At 37.5% G+C, this 20,596-nt stretch overlaps 1 protein-coding gene across 1 annotated transcript in view; it reads left to right on the forward strand.

Moving 5' to 3' along the window:
• Nucleotides 1-20,062, forward strand: part of Mgat4c (MGAT4 family member C) — a gene marked incomplete in the record, with an annotated part of 273,563 nt that extends 253,501 nt beyond the window's left edge. The window contains 2 exon segments of the mRNA XM_055627907.1: nt 15,061-15,208; nt 18,672-20,062. Of these exon segments, the coding sequence (XP_055483882.1) occupies nt 15,061-15,208; nt 18,672-19,813 (1,290 nt within the window).
• Between the last annotated feature and the right edge of the window lie 534 nt (nt 20,063-20,596).

Genomic DNA, 20,596 nt, shown 5'->3' on the forward strand with positions numbered 1-20,596 from the left:
TTTATGAAGGAACTTAGTGCTATGAACTTTCCCCTTAGCACTGCTTTGATTGTGTCTCATAGTTTAGATAACTTGTGCCTTCATTTTCATTGAATTATAGGAAGTCTTTGATTTCTTTATTTCTTTCCTGACCCAGCTGTCATTGAGTAGAGAGTGGATCAGTTTCCATGCATGTGTGAGCTTTTTGCTAGTTCTGTTACTGTTATTACCATATAGACAGTGGTGGACTGATATGACACAAGGGATTATTTTAATCTTCTTGTATCTGTTGAGGCTTGCTTTATGCTGGACTGTATGATCAATTTTGGAGAAAAGTCTGTGAGGTTCTAAGAAGAAAGTATACCCTTTAGTGTTTGGATGAAAAGTTCTGTAGACTTCTGTTAAGTCCATTTGACTTAACCTCTGTAAGTGTCATTATTTCACTATTTAGCTTCTGTGTAGATGATCTTTCCATTGCTGAGAATGGGATGTTGAAGTCTCCTACTACTGGTGTTGGGATCAATGTGTCATTTAAGTTCTAATAATGTTTCTTTTACAATTGCAAGAGCCTTTGTATTGAGGGCATAGATGTTCAGGATTGTGATGTCCTTCTGGTGGATTTTTTCCTTTGAAGAGAATGAAGTGGACTTCCCTTTCTCTTTTGATTAATTTCTGGTTGAAAGTCTATTTTATTATATGTTAGAATAGCTACTGCAGCTGGCTTCTTGGTTCCATTTGCTTAGGAAATGTTTTTCCAGACCTTTACTCCTAGGTAGTGTCTATCTTTGTTGCAGACATGTATTTCTTGAATGCAGCAGAATGTTGGATCCTGTTTCTACAACCATTCTGTAAATCTGTGTCTTTTTATTGGAGAGTAGAATCAATATCAATATCAGTATATTGGTAGATATTAGTGGACAATGAGTGTTGGTTCCTGCTTTTGTGGAGTTGATGGTGATTGTGTGTGTGCTTGTTTTCTTTTGCTTTTTTTTATTGTGAAGGAATCTATATCTTGCACTTTCTTGTGTTTAATTTACATTTTTGGGTAGGAAAGTTTTCCTTCTAGTATCTTTTGTAGGACTGGGTTGAGGCATATATATATTGTTTAAATTTAGTTGTATCATGGAATATTTTGTTTTATTCATCTATGTTGATTGAAAGTTTAGTGGTGTATAGTAGTCTGAGTTGGCATCTGTGGTCCTTTAGAGTCTGCATGATATCTGCCCAGGCTGTTCTGCCTTTCATAGTCTCTGTTGAGAAGGCTGGTATGATTCTGATAGGTTTACCTGTATAATTTACTTGGCTTTTTTTTCTCTTTCTGCTTTTAATTTTAATTTTTTTCTTTGATCTGTAGATGTAGTGTTTTGATTATTATGTGCTGGAAGGAGTTTCTTTCCTTGTCTAGTCTATTTGGTGTTCTGTAGGCCTCCTGTATGTTTAAGGGCATCTCTCTTAAGGTTGGGAAAATTTTCTTCTATGATTTTCTAGAAAATAATTTCTGGACCTTGGAGCCTAGAATCTTCTTTTATTCTATTTTTATTCCTTCTACTCCTATTCCTTTGGTTTTGTCTTTTCATGGTGTCCCTGATGTCTTGAATTTTTGTGTCAGGAACTTTTCTGTCTTTATGTTTTCTTTAAGTGATGTATCCGTTTCTGCAATTGTATCTTCTGCATCTGAGATTCTGTCCTCCATCTCTTGTGTGCTGTTGGTGAGGCTTACCTCTGTGGTTCCTGTCTCTTCTTTAAGTTCTCCATCTCCAAGGTTTTCTTGGTTTGTGTTTTCTTTATTGATTTTAATTCCATTTTTATCTCTAAGTGATTTTATTCATTTACTTCAGCTGATTGTGGATTCTTCTCTGTCCATGATGACCTCTATTTGTTTTTTTTCTTTTTTTTCATTTCCTCTTTTTGTGCTTCTAACAACTACATTATTATAAGTTTAAGATCATTTTCCTGTGCTTAAGCTCCATTAAAATATCCATTGATTTGGGGGATTCTGGTGAAGTCATTATATCCCCGTTTTTGTTGACTGTATCTTTACACCAGTCTGTAGCCATCTGGTTGTCTGTAGCCTTTACTGTTTGCTCCTGGAGCCTGGTCTACAGACTGGGTCCACCTGTCTGGAGTCTAGAGTAGTCTACAGAAAGATAAGAGATGTACAGGGGCTCAAGAATGGGTCTGGATTTCAGATGTAGCTAAGGAAGAGAGGTACTCTACTGAGTTCACTGTCTCTACTGGCTCACTGTTTGTGTCTCAGGTTGGCCAGCCAGCTGGGGAGCAGGCAGAAAGATTTCTAAGCCTAGAGCTGCTGCAGAGCCCCACAGGACTGTTGGGATCGAGTACAAGGGGCCTTGGTTCTGTGCCCAACTCACCTCCCCTGGATTCACTGTCGCTGCTGACTCACCTACTGTTTTTTTCTTAATCCTCACTGGCATATCTATTGTTAATGTCACTGTTCAGCTCAGATTATGGCAATTATGTTGATGAGACTTTATGAGTATAGCTTCTGATATTTCTAGATGACAGTCTTATTGCAAATTCCATGTTCCTCTTGACCTTACAGACTTTCCACCCTTTCTTCTACAACAATCCTTGAGACATAGTTAGGTACAGGAGTTTTGTTCTTACACATCTATGATGCCTGTGAACCACAGAATGACAGGTGTGATGCAGTAACACAGAAGGTACAATAGTGGTATGCTTACCTTGTAAGTAACCAACAGCTCTATAATTGGACCTAAGATCCACTCAATAACAGAGAAATCATGCCTGATACAGGAAACATAGTCAACTGCAACTGCCCAGAGCCAGTGAACTCATGGATACTGGAGGAGAAAGAGCATTGTATTAAACCAGCACAATCCCCAACTACATTCTAAATATTTGTCTTTATAGCTAAAGATATGTATGGTTCACATCCCTCATGAAGAAAACTTCACTTTGCAATAGCCAGAGATCAAAATTCAGAAAACAACAGGTCAAAATGTAGAGTTGTAGAACCCAGCTTATACAACTTCAACACAAATAAGTCTTTTAAGAATGTACACATCTAATATATGAATATTTGTTAAAAGCTGGCTCTGGTAATAAAATACAATTTAGTTTCTACTTAACACTTTTCTTTTTTCATATTTAATTTTATTTTTCCTAAGATTATTTCTCTTGGGTTTTATCTTGTCTCCATAATGTCATAGTGCATTAAGATTTCTAAGCATAAACTGCAATGTCTTTCTCTTGTATTACTGGAACAATAATTGTAATTCAGAAAAAGCAGATGAACAGAATTAGTAGTCACTAAAGTTAGTCACCACATTCAATTCTCTTTTGATAGAAAATTTACTTGTGGTTTGAAACTATAGGCATATTAATGGCTGAGTATATTTGCTTTTGTTTTAGAGAGATAATTGGCTTTCCGTTGGGAGGAAAGCAGAACTCAGTGGAAGAGACAAATACTTTTATAAGGCAAACTAAGAGGCAGAGACGTTGTGTGCCCAATCAACTTAGCCTCTCAGCTGTGAACATCTTCAAAGTAGCCACCAGTGTATATATTTAGAATGTAGTGAGCCCACTGAATTGCATTACTCTTCAGAAAATGATTGTCATAAAGCTTTGCCTTATTACTGAGACACACTATAGCATAGTTACTGCAGAAAGGTGTCCAGGGAGTTGGGATGTTCAGCTGGTTGCCTCTGAAAGCAGCCAACCAGACAGGCTCAGGTGAAAGTTACATTTTTATTGATGCTGAAAGAATAAAGAAGCTTATTCTTGAGAGCTGAATTAAGTACTTTCATATCAGTTGTTTCGTTTTATATTCTGCTACATTCCTTAACCAATATGAATGTATTCCATTTCTATATCAGAAAAGATCTAGACTTTTACACGTTCAGAGAAGAATCCTTAAAAATATATTAAATGTCATATAGTTCTTTAGCCTGTAGCCTCATATAATAATAGAATATAAAATATATGCATCATAGATGCTACTGTGAATTTTATAGAAATGTCTTCATTCTTTCTATTGATGTACACTACTATATTAATGTTGAATTGGTTAATGTAATAATTTATCTACAGTTATTTTGTACCAATCCTAAATTGTTGCTTTTAATATATTGTGTTAGTGTACTTGTTGATCTATAGAAATAGGTGAAACTATGTGTAAGAGACTTACAATAATCAGAATTCAGTGAATATTTAACTACAATATTTAAAAGAAATTTTTGTTTAATCTTGAATTGCAGATAATTTAGACATCTACAGATTTTGAACAAGATTAATATCTTCAAAACTTGGTTAGATGAAAGGGGAGGAGGTCCTCCCCTATCAGTGGACTTGGAAAGGGGCAGGGAGGAGACCAGGGAGGGAGTGTGGGGTTGGGGAGGGAATGAGGGAGCGGGATACAGCTGGGACACAGAGTTAACAAAATGTAACTAGAAAGAAAAAAATAATAAAAAAATAAAAAAAAAACCAAAACTTGGTTAACATAGCTTTTCAAATCATCCAAGTGATATAAATCCTAGATATATGTTAGCATAGGAAATACTTGAACATTTGAAAAAAAATTTTTTTTAATTTTATTTTTTTCTTATCAGTTACATTTTATTAACTCTGTATCCCAGCCGTGTCCCGCTCCCTCATTCCCTCCCAACCACACCCTCCCTCCCTCATCTCCACCCTGCCCCTTTCCAAGTCCACTGATGGGGGGGACCTCCTCCAAATTCATCTGATCCTGTTTTATCAGGTATCTTCAGGACTGGCTTCGAAGCCCTCCTCTGTGGCCTAATAGGACTGCTCCTCCCTTGGGAGGTGGGGAGGTCAAAGAGCCAGTCATTGAGTTCCTGTTAGAAATAGTCCTTGTTCCCCTCACTATGGGAAACCAATTGGTTACTGAGCTACCACAGGCTACATCTGAGCAGAGGTTCTAAGTTATATCCACACATGGTCCTTAGTTGAATGTCAGTCTCTGAAAAGACCCTGTGCCCAGATATATTTGGTCCTTGTGGAGCTCCTATCCTTTCCCCATCATACAAACTCCCCTTTTTTCATATGATTTCCTGTACTCTGCCGACGGTTTGGTCATGAAGGTTTGTATCTGCTTTGAAAACACTGCTAGTTAGCGTCTTTCAGATGTGCTCAGTAGACTCCTGTCATACGTTCAATGCACATCCCATCTGTCTTTCTAAACGAGGATTGATCATCTTACCCCATGACAATTAGGAATAGTGCTTCCTCAAGACCCAGCTATACCACTGCTAGGTATATACCCAAACTTTGCTCAAGTACACAAAAGGGATACTTGCTCAACCATGTTTATAGCAGCTTTATTTGTAATAGCCAGAACCTGGAAACAACCCAGATGTCCATCAACGGAGGAATGGGTACAGAAATTGTGATATTTTTACACAATGGAATACTACTGAGCAATCAAAAAGGAGGAAATCATGAAATTTGCAGGCAAATGGTGGGATCTAGAAAAGATCATTCTGAGTGAAATATCCCAGAAGGAGAAAGACAAACATGGTATATACTCACTTATATAGATCTATAAGGTATGACAAATATAATGAAATCTATACACCTAAAAAAGATATCAAGAGAGCATTTGAAAAATTTTAAGGTTGAAGTTTCTTAATTTAATTGTATGACCCACAGGTAAAGACTCTTAACTCTACTTAGTTTTATTCCAGTATTTCTTATTTTTGATTCTATGAAAACTTTTGTCCATAGATTTTTTAATATAATTTATTTATTACAATTTATTTACTTTGTATCCCAGCTATAGCCTCACCTTTGTTCCCTCTGAATCTCTCTCCTTACCTCTCTCCTTCCCTCTCTCTCTCCCTCATCTCCTCCCATGCCACTTCCCCAGTCCACTAATAGTGGAGGACCTTCTCCCCCTCCATCTCACTCTAGCCAATCAGATCTCATCAGGACTATCTTTCATAGTCTTCCTCTGTAGCCTGGTCAGTCTGCTCCCCATCAGGGAAGATGATCAAAGAACCAGCACCTGATTTCGTGTTAGAGATAGCCCCTGTTCCCCTTATTAGGGAGCCCATTTGGAGACTGAGCTTCCACAGGCTACATCTGTGAAGGGGGTCCAGGTTAACTCCATGAATAGTCCTTGGTTGGAGTATAAGTCTCAGAGAAGACCCCTGTGCCCAGAATTTTTGGTTCTGTTGTTCTCCTTGTGGAGCTCCAGACCCTACCATGTCTTTCTATCTCCCCATTCTTTCATAAGATTCCCTGCACTCTGCATAAAGTTTGGCTATGAGTTTCAGCATCCACTTTAATACCCATCTGGGTAGAGAGTCTTTCAGAGGCCCTCTGTGGTAGGCTCCTGTCTTGTCCCTTATTTTTGACTTTCTTCTAATATCTATCCCATTTATCTTTCTGAATGAAGATTGAGCATCTTTCCCCGGGTCCTCTTTCTTGCTTATCTATTTTAGGTATACAGATTTTAGTATGATTATCCTATATTATGTCTAATATCCACTTATAAGTGATTATATACCATGTGTGTCTTTCTGCTTCTGGGATAACTCACTCAGGATGACGTTTTCTAGTTCCCACCATTTGCCTGCAAGTTTCATGATTTCCTTGTTTTTAATTGCTGAGTAGTATTCTATTGTGTAAATGTACCACAATTTCTGTACCCATTCCTCCGTTGAGAGGCATCTAAGTTGTTTCCAGATTCTGGCTATCACAAATAAAATTGCTATGAACATGGGTGAACAAGTGTCTTGTATACTTGAGCATTTTTTGGATATGTGCCTAGGAGTGGCATAGCTAGATCTCGAGGAAGCACTATTCCTAATTGTCCAAGAAAGCAACAAATTGGTTTCCAAAGTGATTGTAAAATTTACATTTCCACTAGCAATGGAGGAGAGTTCCACTTTCTCCACATTCTCTCCAGTATTTGTTGTCATTTGATTTCTTGATCTTAGCCATTCTGATGTGTGTAAAGTGAAATCTCACGGTCATTTTGATTTGTATTTCCCTGATGAGTACAGATGTTGAGCATTTCTTTAAGTGTTTCTTTGCCATTCGACATTCCTCTATAGAAAATTCTCTGTTTAGCTCTTTATCCCATTTTTTAATTAGATTATTTGATTTGTTGCTGTTTAACTTCATGAGTTCTTTATATGTTCTGGAAACAGTGATACTTTGACTTCTGCCTTTCCAAACTGAATTCACTTAATCTCACTTTTTGTCTTATTGCTCTAGCAAGGACTTCAAGAACTATATTAAGAAGATATGGAGAGAGTGGGCAGCCTCGCCTTGTCCCTGATTTCAATGAGATTGATTTATGTTTCTCTCCATTTAGGTTGATGTTGACTATAGGCTTGCTATACATTGTCTTTACAATGTTTAGGTATGTGCCTTGTATCCCTGATCTTTCCAGGACTTTAAACATGAATGGGTGTTGGATTTTGTCAAATCCTTTTGCAGCATAAGGAGATTATCATGTGTGTTTTTTTTTCCTTTCAGTTTACTTATATGGTGGATCACATTGATGGATTTCCATATATTGAACCACCCCTGCATACCTTGGTTGAAGCCTACTTGGTCATAGTGGATTTTATCTTGGATGTGATCTTGGATTTAGTTTTCAAGTATTTTGTTGAATATTTTTGCATCAATGTCCATAAGGGAGATTGGCCTGAAATTCTTTTTTTGGGGGGTCTTTCTGATGTTTACGTACCAAAGTGACTGAGGCTTCATAGAATGAGTTTGGTACTATTCCTTTTGTTTCTATTTCGTGGAATATTTTGAAGAGTATTCGTGTTATCTCTCTTTGAAGGTCTGGTATAATTCTGCGCTGAAAACATCTAGTCCTGGTTTTCTTGTTTTGTTTTGTTTTGTTTTGTTTTCAATGGGAGAGTTTTGATGACCGCTTTTATTTTCTTAGGAAATACAGGGATATTTAATTTGTTTACCTGGTCTTGATTCAGCTTCAGTAAGTGGAATTGATCCAGAAAATTGTCCATTTCATTTAGATTTTCAAATTTTGTGGCATATAGTCTTTTGAAGAAAGACCCAATAATTGTTTGGATTTCCTCATTGTCTGTTGTTATGTCCCCCTTTTTATTTCTGATTTTGTTGATTTGGATGGTGTCTCTCTGCCTTTTAGTTAGTTTGGGTAAGGGTTTGTTTATCTTGTTTGATTTTCTCAAAGAACCAGCTGTTTGTTTCATTGATTCTTTGAATAGTTTATTTGTTTCTAATTGATTGATTTCAGCCCTGAGTTTGATTATTTCCAGCCATCTGCTCCTCTTGGGTGTATCTGCTTCTTTTTTTCTAGAATTTCAGTTGGGCCATTAAGTGCTTGTATGTGATGTTACAAATTTCTTCTTGAAGGCACTTAGTGCTATAAATATTCCTCTGAGCACTGCTTTCAATGTGTCCCATAAATTTGGGTATTTTGTGCCTTCATTTTCATTGAAGTCTAGGAAGTCTTTAATTTCTTCCTTTATTTCTTCCTTAACCCAGCTGTCATTGAGTAGTAAGTTGTTCAGTTTACACGTGCATGTCGCCTTTTTGTTATTTCCGTTGTTGTTGAGGTCCAGCTTTAGTCCATGGTGGTCAGAGAGAATACAAGGGATTATTTAAATGTTCTGTATCTGTTGAGATTTCCTTTGTGGCAAACTATATGGTCTATTTTTAGAAGGTTCCATGTGGTGCTGAGAAGAACGTAAATTCTTTGTGTTTGGGTTAAAGGTTCTAAGATGTCTGTTTGATCCATTTGATTCATGATCTCGGTTAGAGTCATTGTTTCTTTGTTTAACTTCTGGTTTGTTGACCTGTCCTTTGCTGAGACTGGGGTGTTGGAGTCTCCCACTATTAATGTGTGGGAATCTATGTATGGTTTAAGTTTTATTAATGTTGCTTTTACAAATATGAGTGCCCTTGTATTTGGGGCATAGATGTTCAGAATTGTGATGTATTCTTGGTGAAATTTTCCTTAGATGAGTATGAAATGACCTTCCCCATCTCTTTTTATTAATTTTGGTTGAAAATCTATTTTATTAAATATTAGAATGGCTTTTCCTGCTTGCTTCTTGAGTCCATTTGCTTAGATAACCATCTTCTAGCCCTTTACTCTCAGGTAATGTCTATCTTTGTGACTTAGGTGTGTTTTTGTATGCAACAGATTGTTTGGTCCTGTTTGCACATACATTCTGTTAGTCTTTATCTTTTTATTGGAGAGTTGAGTCCATTGATGTTGAGAGAGCTTAATTACCAGTGGCTATTAGATCCTTTGATTTCAGTGTTGGTTGTGGTAGTGTGTTTGTGTGCTTGGCTACTTTGAGTTTTGCTGTAGTGAGGTTATTTATTTCCTGTGTTTATCTGACTGTAGTTAATTTTCCTGGGTTGTATATTTCCTTCAAGTACCTTCTGTAATGCTGGATTTGTGTGGCAGTATTGCTGAAATTCGTTTTTGTTGTTGAATATCTTGGTTTTTCCATCTATCATGACTGAGAGTTTTGCTGGGTATAGTAGCCTGGGCTGACATCTGTGTTCTCTTAGGATCTGCATGATATCTGTCCAGGCCCTTCTGGCTTTCATAGTCTCTGTTGAGAAGTCAGGTGTGGTTCTGATGGGTTTGCCATTATGTGTTACTTGGCCTTTTTCCCTTGAAGTTTTTAGTATTTTTTGTTTTGCGTACTTATTGCTTTGATTACTATGTCGTGAGAGGATTTTCTTTTCTGGTCAAATTTATTAGGTGTTCTATAGGCCTCTTGTATGCCTATAGGCCTCTCCTTTAAGTTAGGGACATTTTCTTCTATAATTTTGTTGAAAATATTTTCTGGGCTTTGGAGAGGTGAATGTTCTTTTTTTCCTTTCTTCCTATTATATTTAGGCTTTGTCTTTTCATGTTGTCTTGGATTTCTTGGATGGTTTGTGTTAGGAACTTTATAGAATTAACATTTTCTTTGATGAATACATCCACTTCTTCCATTGAATATTCCATATCTGAGATTCTTTATTCCATCTCTTGTAGTCTGCTGTTTATGCCTAACTCTGTAGTTTTTGTTTTCTTCCCTAAGCTCTTCCTCTGAATAATTTTCTCCATTTGTGTTTCCTTTAATTTTTCCAATTCTATCTTTAGATCTTGCACCGTTTTGTTGATTTCCCTCCTCTGTCTGACTGTATTTTCTTTCAATTTCTTCACCTGGTTGTTTGAACATTTCTCTGTTTCTTTTATTTTTTTTCAGTGACTTAATTAATTCCTCTTTAAGGCCACAAACTGTTTGGCTGTATCTTCCTGTATTTTTTTATGGATGGCCATAATGTTTGACTTTATCTTCCTCTAATTCTTTACGCATTTTATTTGCTTCCTCCATTAACCTCTTTATAAGCATAGACATAAGCTCCTATTCCTGAATTTCACTTATGATTGGGTCCCCATGGCTGCTTGTCCCTGAATAACTGGGTTCTGGAGAAGCCATATTTCTTTGGCTTTTGTTGGTTTATGCTGGCTTCTACCCATCTGGCTATCTCAGGTGTATGCTGTTAGTTTCTGGTACTTCCTTCAATCCTGGGTTGGGGAGAATCCCCTTGGTAGGAAGATAGTTGTTCCTGAGGAATGGCCTCCTCAGCTTTTTGGGTACGGTCACGAATGACCAGTACTTCTCAGGAATTGCCACAGCTCACCTCAGGCATATGTAACTGTGTGGTAAATGTGGTCGTTGGTAGTCAGGGGGGCTGTCCTCTCACCAGGAAAAGTCCTGGAGACAGCTGCCCTGCTGTTGGGTTACTTGCTCTGAATTTAGTGGGCTGCTACTGCTCTTCACTGTGTTTGCTGGGTGTAGCCCTCTTGAATAGGCAGGGAGTCCCATGGTTTGGTCAGTTTAGGTAGGGAGATAGGTTGCACCTTGGTGCAGTGTCTGGGCTGAACCATATATCCCCCATTTCTGTTGGTCTGAGGTTGGAGTTCTGTGCCCCAGTACCCAAGTGGTAATCAGTGGGAGGTGAGCACAGCCTGCCTGCAGCAGGTAGCTAGAGTCTGGAGCCTGCGGTAGCCCAGAAACTTTCTGTAGCTGGGTCAGACCTGAGTTTCCCCCACCATGCGGTTCTCTCCTGACAGGGAGTCCCAGTCTGTGGTGTTTGGGGATCCAAAATTCAGTCTGGGGTGATGAGTAGAGCATGCAGGCACAGGCGGTTCACTCAGCGCTGGTGGCTGGGTGCCGGCAGGAACCCAGGAACTTTTCCTAAGAACGTTTTGGGGGTGAGAGGAGAGATTTGGCTGAGTGCCCTGAGGTCAAACTTGCTGTTTTCCTCACCATTGGATTTCTTCCCTACAGCGAAACCAGTCAGTCTCTGGTGCCCTGGGGCCCACAGTTTTGTCTGGGATGGTGAGTTGGGCATGCATGCAGCTCTCTGGGCTGGTGACTGAGCGCCTGCTGGACCTTAAGTCCTTTTCCAAGGATTGTCTGGGTGACCTGACGTCAGTCCAGATTGCTTCTTTCACTGTGGGGTTTTCTCTCGACTGGAAATCACAGTCTCTGGTGTTGTGGTGCCCACAGTTCAATCTGTGACAGTAATCAGAGCACACCAACATGTGGCTCTGGGCTGGCAAACAAGCAACTGTTGGGAAAAAGAAATTTTTCTAGGGTTTAGCTGGGTGACCTTAGAATGGACCCAACTGATTCCCACATCATGGGATTTCCTCTCACCTGGGAAACAAAATCCCTGGTGTTTTAGGGCCCAGAATTCAGTCTGTTGGTCGCTGTGCAGTCACTGCTGTCCTACTCCTCAGATACTGTGTCCTCTTGCCACTGCCATCTTGGATCATGAATAAGAAACTTGGAACCTCATTTTAGTTAATACTGGGCTCCTCATACTGGTGGTGGCCACCTGTGCTCTTCCTCTTAAGACCTCTTATTTTTAATTATCTTACTACTGTGGGAAGATGAAGGAAATCCACAGCTTCAGAGTGGATATGATGATTAATGCTTTTCACAGAAGGTGACAGCCCATGCCAGTGACATGCCAGCTCTTTAGTCATATTTTAGGTCTGGTTCTCCTCTTCACATGGTTCCAAGACCTCTCCTCTGTTCATAGATTTTTGAAGCTTAATTATGTCTTTCTCCTGTAAGTCAGCAACTAAGCATTTAATCTTTCGGTAACAGTAAAACTTGTGTCTGAATTTTATCCAATTTTTTATAACAGATACTTATTGACCACAGATTAGTACTCAAGGCAACATTTAAAGAATTTACTTTATATATAGTTTTAGTGCCATGCTCTCTACTAATTTAAGTATCTAACAAATATAGAAGAAACATATCTACATAACAACACACAATGAAGTACAAAATTTACCAAAAGAACCATTGGCCTCGCAATCAGATTGCCCCAAAACATATAGTAGTACATCTTAGTACATATTACCAAACAAATTACAATTGTTAAGAATTACCAAAAACCACTTGATCGGATTATTGAAATCTACCATGGAACTTGGATCAAAGTGTACAAACAATGAAAGCAAATAATGGCTGATGGGATGTAGTCTGAATTTTAGCATTGTAAGTGCTTCTGTTGACACGTTGACACAAAATTTCACCACCAAAACATTAAATAGAATGATTATAAGTGATCTAAACCATCTTTACAAGAACACCAAACAAAATCAAATGTTCACATATGTATGCAACTATACACACAGAGAGAAAGAGCACAATAAAAAAATGAGGTGCCAAGAAGCTCTCATCATATTCTACTGATCAGGTACAAATGTATTATAATTGATGCTATTGGAGGACATTTTAGATTAGCAATTCCATCCAAAACAAGATGGCTAACGATTCGCAACAATTTCCAATTCTGTGGCTGTCATAGTCATTGTTCTAGTACTGTGAAAAAACATTATTACCACAGCAATTCAAAAGAAGTTAAGCAAGCAAGGGGACCCTGTGCAAGATGATGAATCCTCATTCAGACAGGCTAAGGGGATGGACATTGGTAGAGGGAGAAAACACGGAACAGGACAGGAGCCAACCATAGAGGGCCTCTGAAAAACTTTACCCAGCAGGATATCGATGGAGATGCAGAGGCTCATAGCCAAACTTTGGTCACAGTGCAGGGCATTGTATGAAAGAAGGGGAGATAGAAATACCTAGAGGGGACAGGAGCTCACAAGAAGAGCAACAGATCAAAAAACTTGAGGCACGGGGGTCTTTTCTGAGACTGATACTCCAACCAAGGACCATGCATGGAGATAACCTAGAACCCCTAGAACTCCTGCACAGATGTGGCCCATGGCAACTTAGTGTCCAAGTGGGTGCACTAGTAATGGGAACAGTAACTATCTCTTACATGAACTCAGTGGCTGGCTCTTTGATCACTCCCCCTGAGGGGGGAGCAGCCTTTCTAGGCCAGAGAGAAAGACAATGCAGCCAGTCCTGATGAGACCTGATTGGATAGGGTCAGATGGAAGGAGAGGAGGACCTCCCCTATCAGTGGACTTGGGGAAGGGTGTGGGAGGAGATGAGGGAGAGATGGTGGGATTGGGAAAGGAGAAGGGAAGGGGCTACAGTAGGGATCCAAAGTGAGTAAACTGTAATTTATAAAAATATAAATAACTTTTTAAAGTTAAAAAAAGAAAAGCATTTAATTGGGGCTGACTTACAGGTTTAGAGGTTTACTCCTTTTCATCATGTTGTGTATGCACACAGGTTGGCATGGTACCGAAGAGGCAGCTGAGAGTTCTCCATTGAGATTTGTAGGTAGCAGGCAGAAAGGGCGACACTGGATTGAGCATTTGATACCTCAAAGCCCACCCACAGTAACACATTTGCTCCAGCAAGTCCATATAAACTCCAACTACTAATAGCACCACTTCCTATGAGCCTAGGGGCCCATTTTCATTCAATCCATCACAATGGAATCATAAGGTCATCTACGAATGAACCAATACAACTTTCTAATAGATTTTTCCAAATAGAAATAGTTTGTTTATAGTTAAATCTTCAGAGCCATTCTTTAAATGTTATTATCAGTACTTATTTTTTTCTTTCATTTGAAAGTATTTGCAGAAGAGTGAGTAGATTAGTATGGCTCAAAATTTGAGCAATCTGGAAAAAAATAGCCTCAGTAGAAAGCTCCCATTTGATCATTATCAAACTGTAAAGTTCTTTTTTGAAATTAATTAATTTTTTTATGAATTACATTTTATTCACTTTTCATCCCAGCTGTAGCCCCTGCCCTGGTCCTCCCCCAAATCCACCCTACCTCTCTCATCAACTCCCATACCCCTCCCAAGTCCACTGATAGGGGAGGTCCTCCTCCCTATCTCTCTGATCCTAGCCTATCAGTTCTCATCAGGACTGACTGCATCGCTTCCTCCTTGGCTTGGGTAAAGTTCTTATGTATTTAAAAGTTGAGAATTTTAACCTGTTGGCAGAGAAAATTTTCAAGTAAAGATGATTTTTCTGAAAAATGCCACTAAAATGCATGCTACACAAAAAAAGTATGTTACAGAGCAAAGATCAGAAGTAAAAAAGCTTAAAAAAGTAGAAGATAAGAAATCGGGTTCAAAGGACAGTCTCTGACATGAACTCAATGGCTGGCTGGCTCTTTGACAACCCCCCACCACCACCACCACCGTGGAAGGAGCCATCTACCTAAGCCACAGAGAAGGACATTGTAGCCAGTCCTGGTGAGACCTGATAAGCTAGGGTCAGAGAGAAGTGGAGGACAACCTCCCCTATCAGTGGACTTAGAGAGGGGCATACAAGGAGATGAGAGAGAGAAGGTGGGATTGGGAGAGAATGAGGGAGGAGGCTACAGCTGGGACACAAATAAACTGCAATTAATAGAAAAAGAAATTGTGGTATACGTACACAATAAAATACTATTCAGCCATAAAAAAAAAAAAAAAGAAATCTACATTGTGGGTAGAGGTGAATAACTGAAATTTGTATAACTTTCTAAATACATGTACTACTGTCCACATCAATATGTGTAAAGAGATATTCACCTAATGACTAACTATTACTTATTAACTTTCTGTATTTTGTTGTTTTCTTTTCTTTTTCCTTTTTTTTTTCTTTTTTCTTTTTATTTTGCATATAGGAGGGTGATAAGCAACTCATACGGGAAACATCCACTCATCAACTTAATTCTGAACGCTACGTTCACACTTTCAAGGATTTATCAAACTTCTCAGGAACCATAAATGTGACCTATCGCTACCTAGCTACCACACCTTTACAGAGAAAGCGTAAGTATTCTTAAGCTCTTTAATAAAAACTGCATGAATAAACAAATTTAATGAAATGTGGATAAAAAAGTGATAATTTGTTACATTTATGTAGCAGTAAAAGATTAAAAGAATATTTTGATCTATGGTTTAACAAAGATTTATTTCTTCAAACTTTGTCAATACTTTTGGACCCGGTAACTATTAAAATACCAGAATTTAAAAAGAATCATTTAGAAATGTGTTATAGGGCTACATATGAGATCATTATAAATTGGTTTTAAAATGTAAAAAAAATAATTTTAAAATATTCCTACATGGGAATATTTAAAATCTTTGATACTTTAATATTGTAATTTCTGACAAGATTTTAGTGTGGTCTTGGCAGTGCAGTGTTTTATAAGTGGCTATCGTAGGTTATCGTGACTATAGAATCTTCTTTTTTAAATAAGAATGTGCTGTCTCATGGTTCTGGTAGGCTGAAGCTGACCTGTAAGTAGTGGTGGTCACATACTCATTTTGATTGTTCCAAAGACTATTTGCCAACCTAAAAAATTAAGTTGGGGTACACTTATTAAGGTGAAGAAGATGTCATGGTTATGAAACAATTGCAACCACTCAAAATTTAGAGCTCCTTAAATGGCCTTTGAGGGTCTAGGTTTTTAAAGAGTAAAAATAAAAGAACAAAGAATGAACTTCCATCAAACCTGTCGTTACAACTGCATTGACTGACAAAAACACATCAGGATGCTGAATGGCAGTGAATATTTTGTACATTTCAGATAAGAATGGTAGAAGACCAGAATGATTTAAACTGGCCTTGCTAAAAGTATATACGGCATAAGGAAAAAGCCCATATTAAATCAATGTGTTTTTATGCAGTGGTTACTCCAAAATTATATTTATCTTAGTGATATGAAATTGGACCTTAGAAACACATGTAATACCTGTCAAAGGTTAATAGTCTGTACTCAGGTTAATTTTTTCCTAAAAATATCCAGTTCTTAGTTTTTTACTTAACTCTAAGAATAAAATTCTCTAGAGGATATTGCAATAAAACGTCTTTCAAAACTAATGAATCAGTAAATTCATAGCTAGAACCACATATTTGAGCAACGATAAGATTGTTTTTTTTTTCATACATTCTGTGAAACTTTATTTTCTATGAAATGTATCAGGCAAAATTCAAAACAAGGCTGTGAAGTCTACCTCTTGATTATTTTAGCAATTATGATGATGTGATAATGAAAACTGAAAACCACAAGGCATTCACTGGAAATTTTATTGATGCTTTAAATTTTAAGCCTTTTTTTTTCTTCATGATTTGAGTTGTCAGCCTTAATTATAAATTCCCTTTGCTTTTGTGTATGCTTTTAGTCATTTTTACACTTTTTATTTATTTTTGTTTTTTTGTCTCATTTTGTTTTTTGTTTTTTTTTAATTTTTTATTAATTACACTTTATTCATTTTGTATCCCCCCATAAGCCCCTCCCTCCTCCCCTCCCGATTCCACCCTCCCTCCCCTTTCTGCATGCATGCCCCTCCCCGAGTCCACTGATAGGGGAGGTTCTCCTTTTCTTTCTGATCTTAGTCTATCAGTTCTCATCAAAAGTGGCTTCATTGTCTTCTACTGTGGCCTGGTAAGGCTGCTTCCCCCTCAGGGGGAAGTGATCAATGAGCAGGCCAATCAGATTATGTCAGAGGCAGTCCCTCTTCCCATTACTATGTAAACCACTTGGACACTGAACTGCCATGGGCTACACCTGTGCAGGGGTTCCAGGTCATCTCCACGAATAGTCCTTGGTTGGAGTATGATTTTCTGGGAAGTTCCCTGTGTTCAAATTATCTTGTTCTGTTGCTCTCCTTGTGGAGTTCCCATCCCCTCCAGCTCTTACTATTTCCCACTTCTTACATAAAATTCCATTCACTCTGCCTATCAGTTGGCCATCAGGCTCAGCATCTGCTTTGACAGTCTATACTGCAGAAGCTTTCAGAGGCCCTCTGTGGCAGGTTTCAAGGTTGTTTCCTGTTTTCTTCTGGCTTTCAGAGGCCCTCTGTAGCAGGTTCTGAGGTTGTTTCCTATTTTCTTTTTCTTCTGATGTCCATCCTCTTTGCCTTTCAGGATGGGGATTGAACATTTTAGTTAGGGTCCTCTCTTTTGCTTAGTTTGTTTAGATGTACAGATTTTAGTGGGTTTATTCTATATTGTATGTTTATATGAGTGAGTATATACCATGTGTGTCTTTTTGCTTCTGGGACAACTCACTCAGGATGATCCTTTCCAGGTCCCACCATTTACCTGCAAATTTCATTATTTCCTTATTTTTCATTGCTGAGTAATACTCCATTGTATAGATGTACCACAGTTTCTGCATCCATTCTTCAGTTGAGGGGCATCTGGGTTGTTTCCAGTTTCTAGCTATTACAAATAAAGCTGCTACAAACATGGTTGAGCAAATGTCCTTTTTGTTTTTGAGTCACAGTGTTTACCAGTCTATCCTCAGAGTCATGGCAATCCTTCTGGCTCAAACTTCCAAGTGCTAAGACTACAGGTTTAAAGTTCCATGCTCCATTTGTTTGTAGATATAATAAAACATTGGTCTACTTTTTATGATAGTGACATATAAGAATATTAGTTTATAAAATATTTTAGAATACTTTTAATTTATAATTAATAAACAATATTTATAGTATAGAATCTCTATGAGACTGCTTATTAAATATAAGTTGTTTTCCATATTAAACATCAAATTATACAAAACACTGTAGCCCTTGTGTAATGAGCTTAAAAGACTAATCTTAAAATATTTGATACATAATCACTTACTAGATTTATTTAATATTATTGCAGACCTAACAAAAGTAAATATTGGTTCTTCTTTGTCTATTTTTGTGTTATTCAAAACCTAATAACAGTGGACTGGGAGAAGGGCATGGGAGAAGAAAAGGGAGGGAGGGTGGGATTGGGAGGAGACATGGAAGGGGGCTACAGCTGGGATATAAAGTGAATAAACACTAATAATTAAAAAAAAGAAAAATGAGTTGTAAAAATGTAGATAAATAATGATAAAGAAGATGATTGTATATCTTCAGACAGAAGATTGTAGAAATCCATGTGTTCAATGTCTATGAGCTATTGCTTATATGGCTTTCACATGAGAGAGTATTCTCCTGACTCCCTGTTATCTTTCCTCATCTCTCTCCATCTAAGTTACAGAGAGCCATTTACAAACACCTCCATGGAAGCTGGACTAAAAGAATTATAGCGCATACATATTTTGCACTGATGTTGGGTATAGAAGTTTTTGTACATATTGTGGTAGAAATTGGAATTATTTGGGAAAGAGAGGATGCAGAGAGCACATAAATGTGTGATTCCTACTTTTTATGATAAAATAGTAAAATAAAATGATTTCCTTTCACCTGTAAAACCAAAAAAAACTATTAACATTTAATTGGTCTTCCCCTGGTTCTTTTTGCTCAGGGTATCTCACAATTGGACTTTCATCAGTAAAAAGAAAAAAAGGAAACTATTTACTTGAGACCATCAAGTCAATTTTTGAACAGTCAAGCTATGAAGAACTAAAGGAAATTTCAGTAGTGGTGCATCTAGCAGAATTTAATTCATCCTGGCGTGATGCCATGGTCCAAGATATTACACAGAAATTTGCTCATCATATTATTGCAGGAAGATTAATGGTTATTCACGCTCCTGAAGAATATTACCCAGTTCTGGATGGTCTTAAAAGAAATTACAATGACCCAGAGGATAGAGTCAGATTTCGCTCCAAGCAAAATGTAGATTATGCTTTTCTGCTGAATTTTTGTGCCAATACTTCAGACTATTATGTAATGCTTGAAGATGACGTTCGGTGTTCCAGAAATTTCTTAACAGCCATCAAGAAAGTCATTGCATCCTTAGAAGGAACGTACTGGGTGACTCTTGAATTCTCTAAGCTTGGCTACATTGGTAAACTCTATCATTCTCATGATCTCCCACGTCTGGCTCATTTTTTATTAATGTTTTATCAAGAAATGCCTTGTGATTGGCTATTAACTCATTTCCGAGGTCTACTGGCTCAGAAAAATGTGATCCGATTTAAACCTTCTCTTTTTCAGCACATGGGCTATTATTCATCCTACAAAGGAACAGAGAATAAACTGAAGGATGATGACTTTGAAGAGGAGTCATTTGACATCCCTGATAATCCTCCAGCAAGTCTCTACACCAACATGAACGTCTTTGAAAACTATGAAGCGAGCAAAGCTTACAGTAGTGTTGATGAGTACTTTTGGGGAAAGCCGCCATCAATAGGAGACACATTTGTTATTGTATTTGAAAATCCAATTACAATTAAAAAAATTAAAGTGAATACTGGAACAGAAGATCGACAGAATGACATTTTGCATCATGGAGCTCTAGATGTTGGGGAAAAACTTATATTTAGTAAACAAATTAGACAATGTGATACTTACTTGAGACTAGGGGAATTCAAAAACGGAAACTTTGAAATGTCAAATGTGAATCAGAAAATCCCATTTGACATACATTGCATGAGGATATGTGTCACCAAAACTCAAAAAGAATGGCTGATAATTAGGAGTATCAGCATTTGGACTTCCTAGCCGAGAAAATTAGTATAATGAGTTTCTGAAGCAGATTTCCTGCTTCAAGTTTTGGAATCTTCCTCTTTTGCTACTTTTGTCTTTTGGAGGGATTGATGTGATGTGTTACAAGAAAAGTGAATCATTTCAGCAGTTCTGACTGTAGTTTTACTAAACACACCTTTGTATCTTTTACTTTTTACCTTTGTTGTTGAACACCATTCTGTAGTTAAAGGCCACTTTCATTTATATATTTAAAAATTCAGAGCTCCAAATTTAAATCGATTGCCAAAAGAGTGATTTAAAAGACTTAAAATGAGGTAAAATGCTTTGTGATATAGTAATTAATTAAAATACAGTTACCACCAGTACACTTATTAATGAATTACCACTTATTAATGAATTGAGCATTTATTATATGATTAGACACCTTCTTACTAAGAATCTCTGAGAATATGCACTTGGTTGCAATCATAAACTGGGATATTTTTCTTATAAATTTAGGTTTTCATTGACTGATGTATTTCTACAATTAATACCTCCTCCTAGAAGTGGTGTCTTTACAACAAAATAAATTGTGTAAGTAAGACTATGGAAAAACAGACTTAACAGTTGTCATTCCTCTGGATATTTATATGAAAAAATATTGTTCATTGTTTTAAACATTTTATTGAGCACTTATGGTTAATAATTTTTCTGTGGGGAGAAGTCTATTTCTAACTTCCCTTTTGAAAGAAATAGTTTAGTATTTTAAGGTTTTGTTGAATACCTGTAATTAACAGACAAAGAGAGATGACCTACAGT

This window comes from Psammomys obesus, unplaced genomic scaffold, assembly GCF_907164565.1.
Source record: "Psammomys obesus unplaced genomic scaffold, mPsaObe1.curated_primary_1811, whole genome shotgun sequence".
Taxonomy (NCBI): domain Eukaryota; kingdom Metazoa; phylum Chordata; class Mammalia; order Rodentia; family Muridae; genus Psammomys; species Psammomys obesus.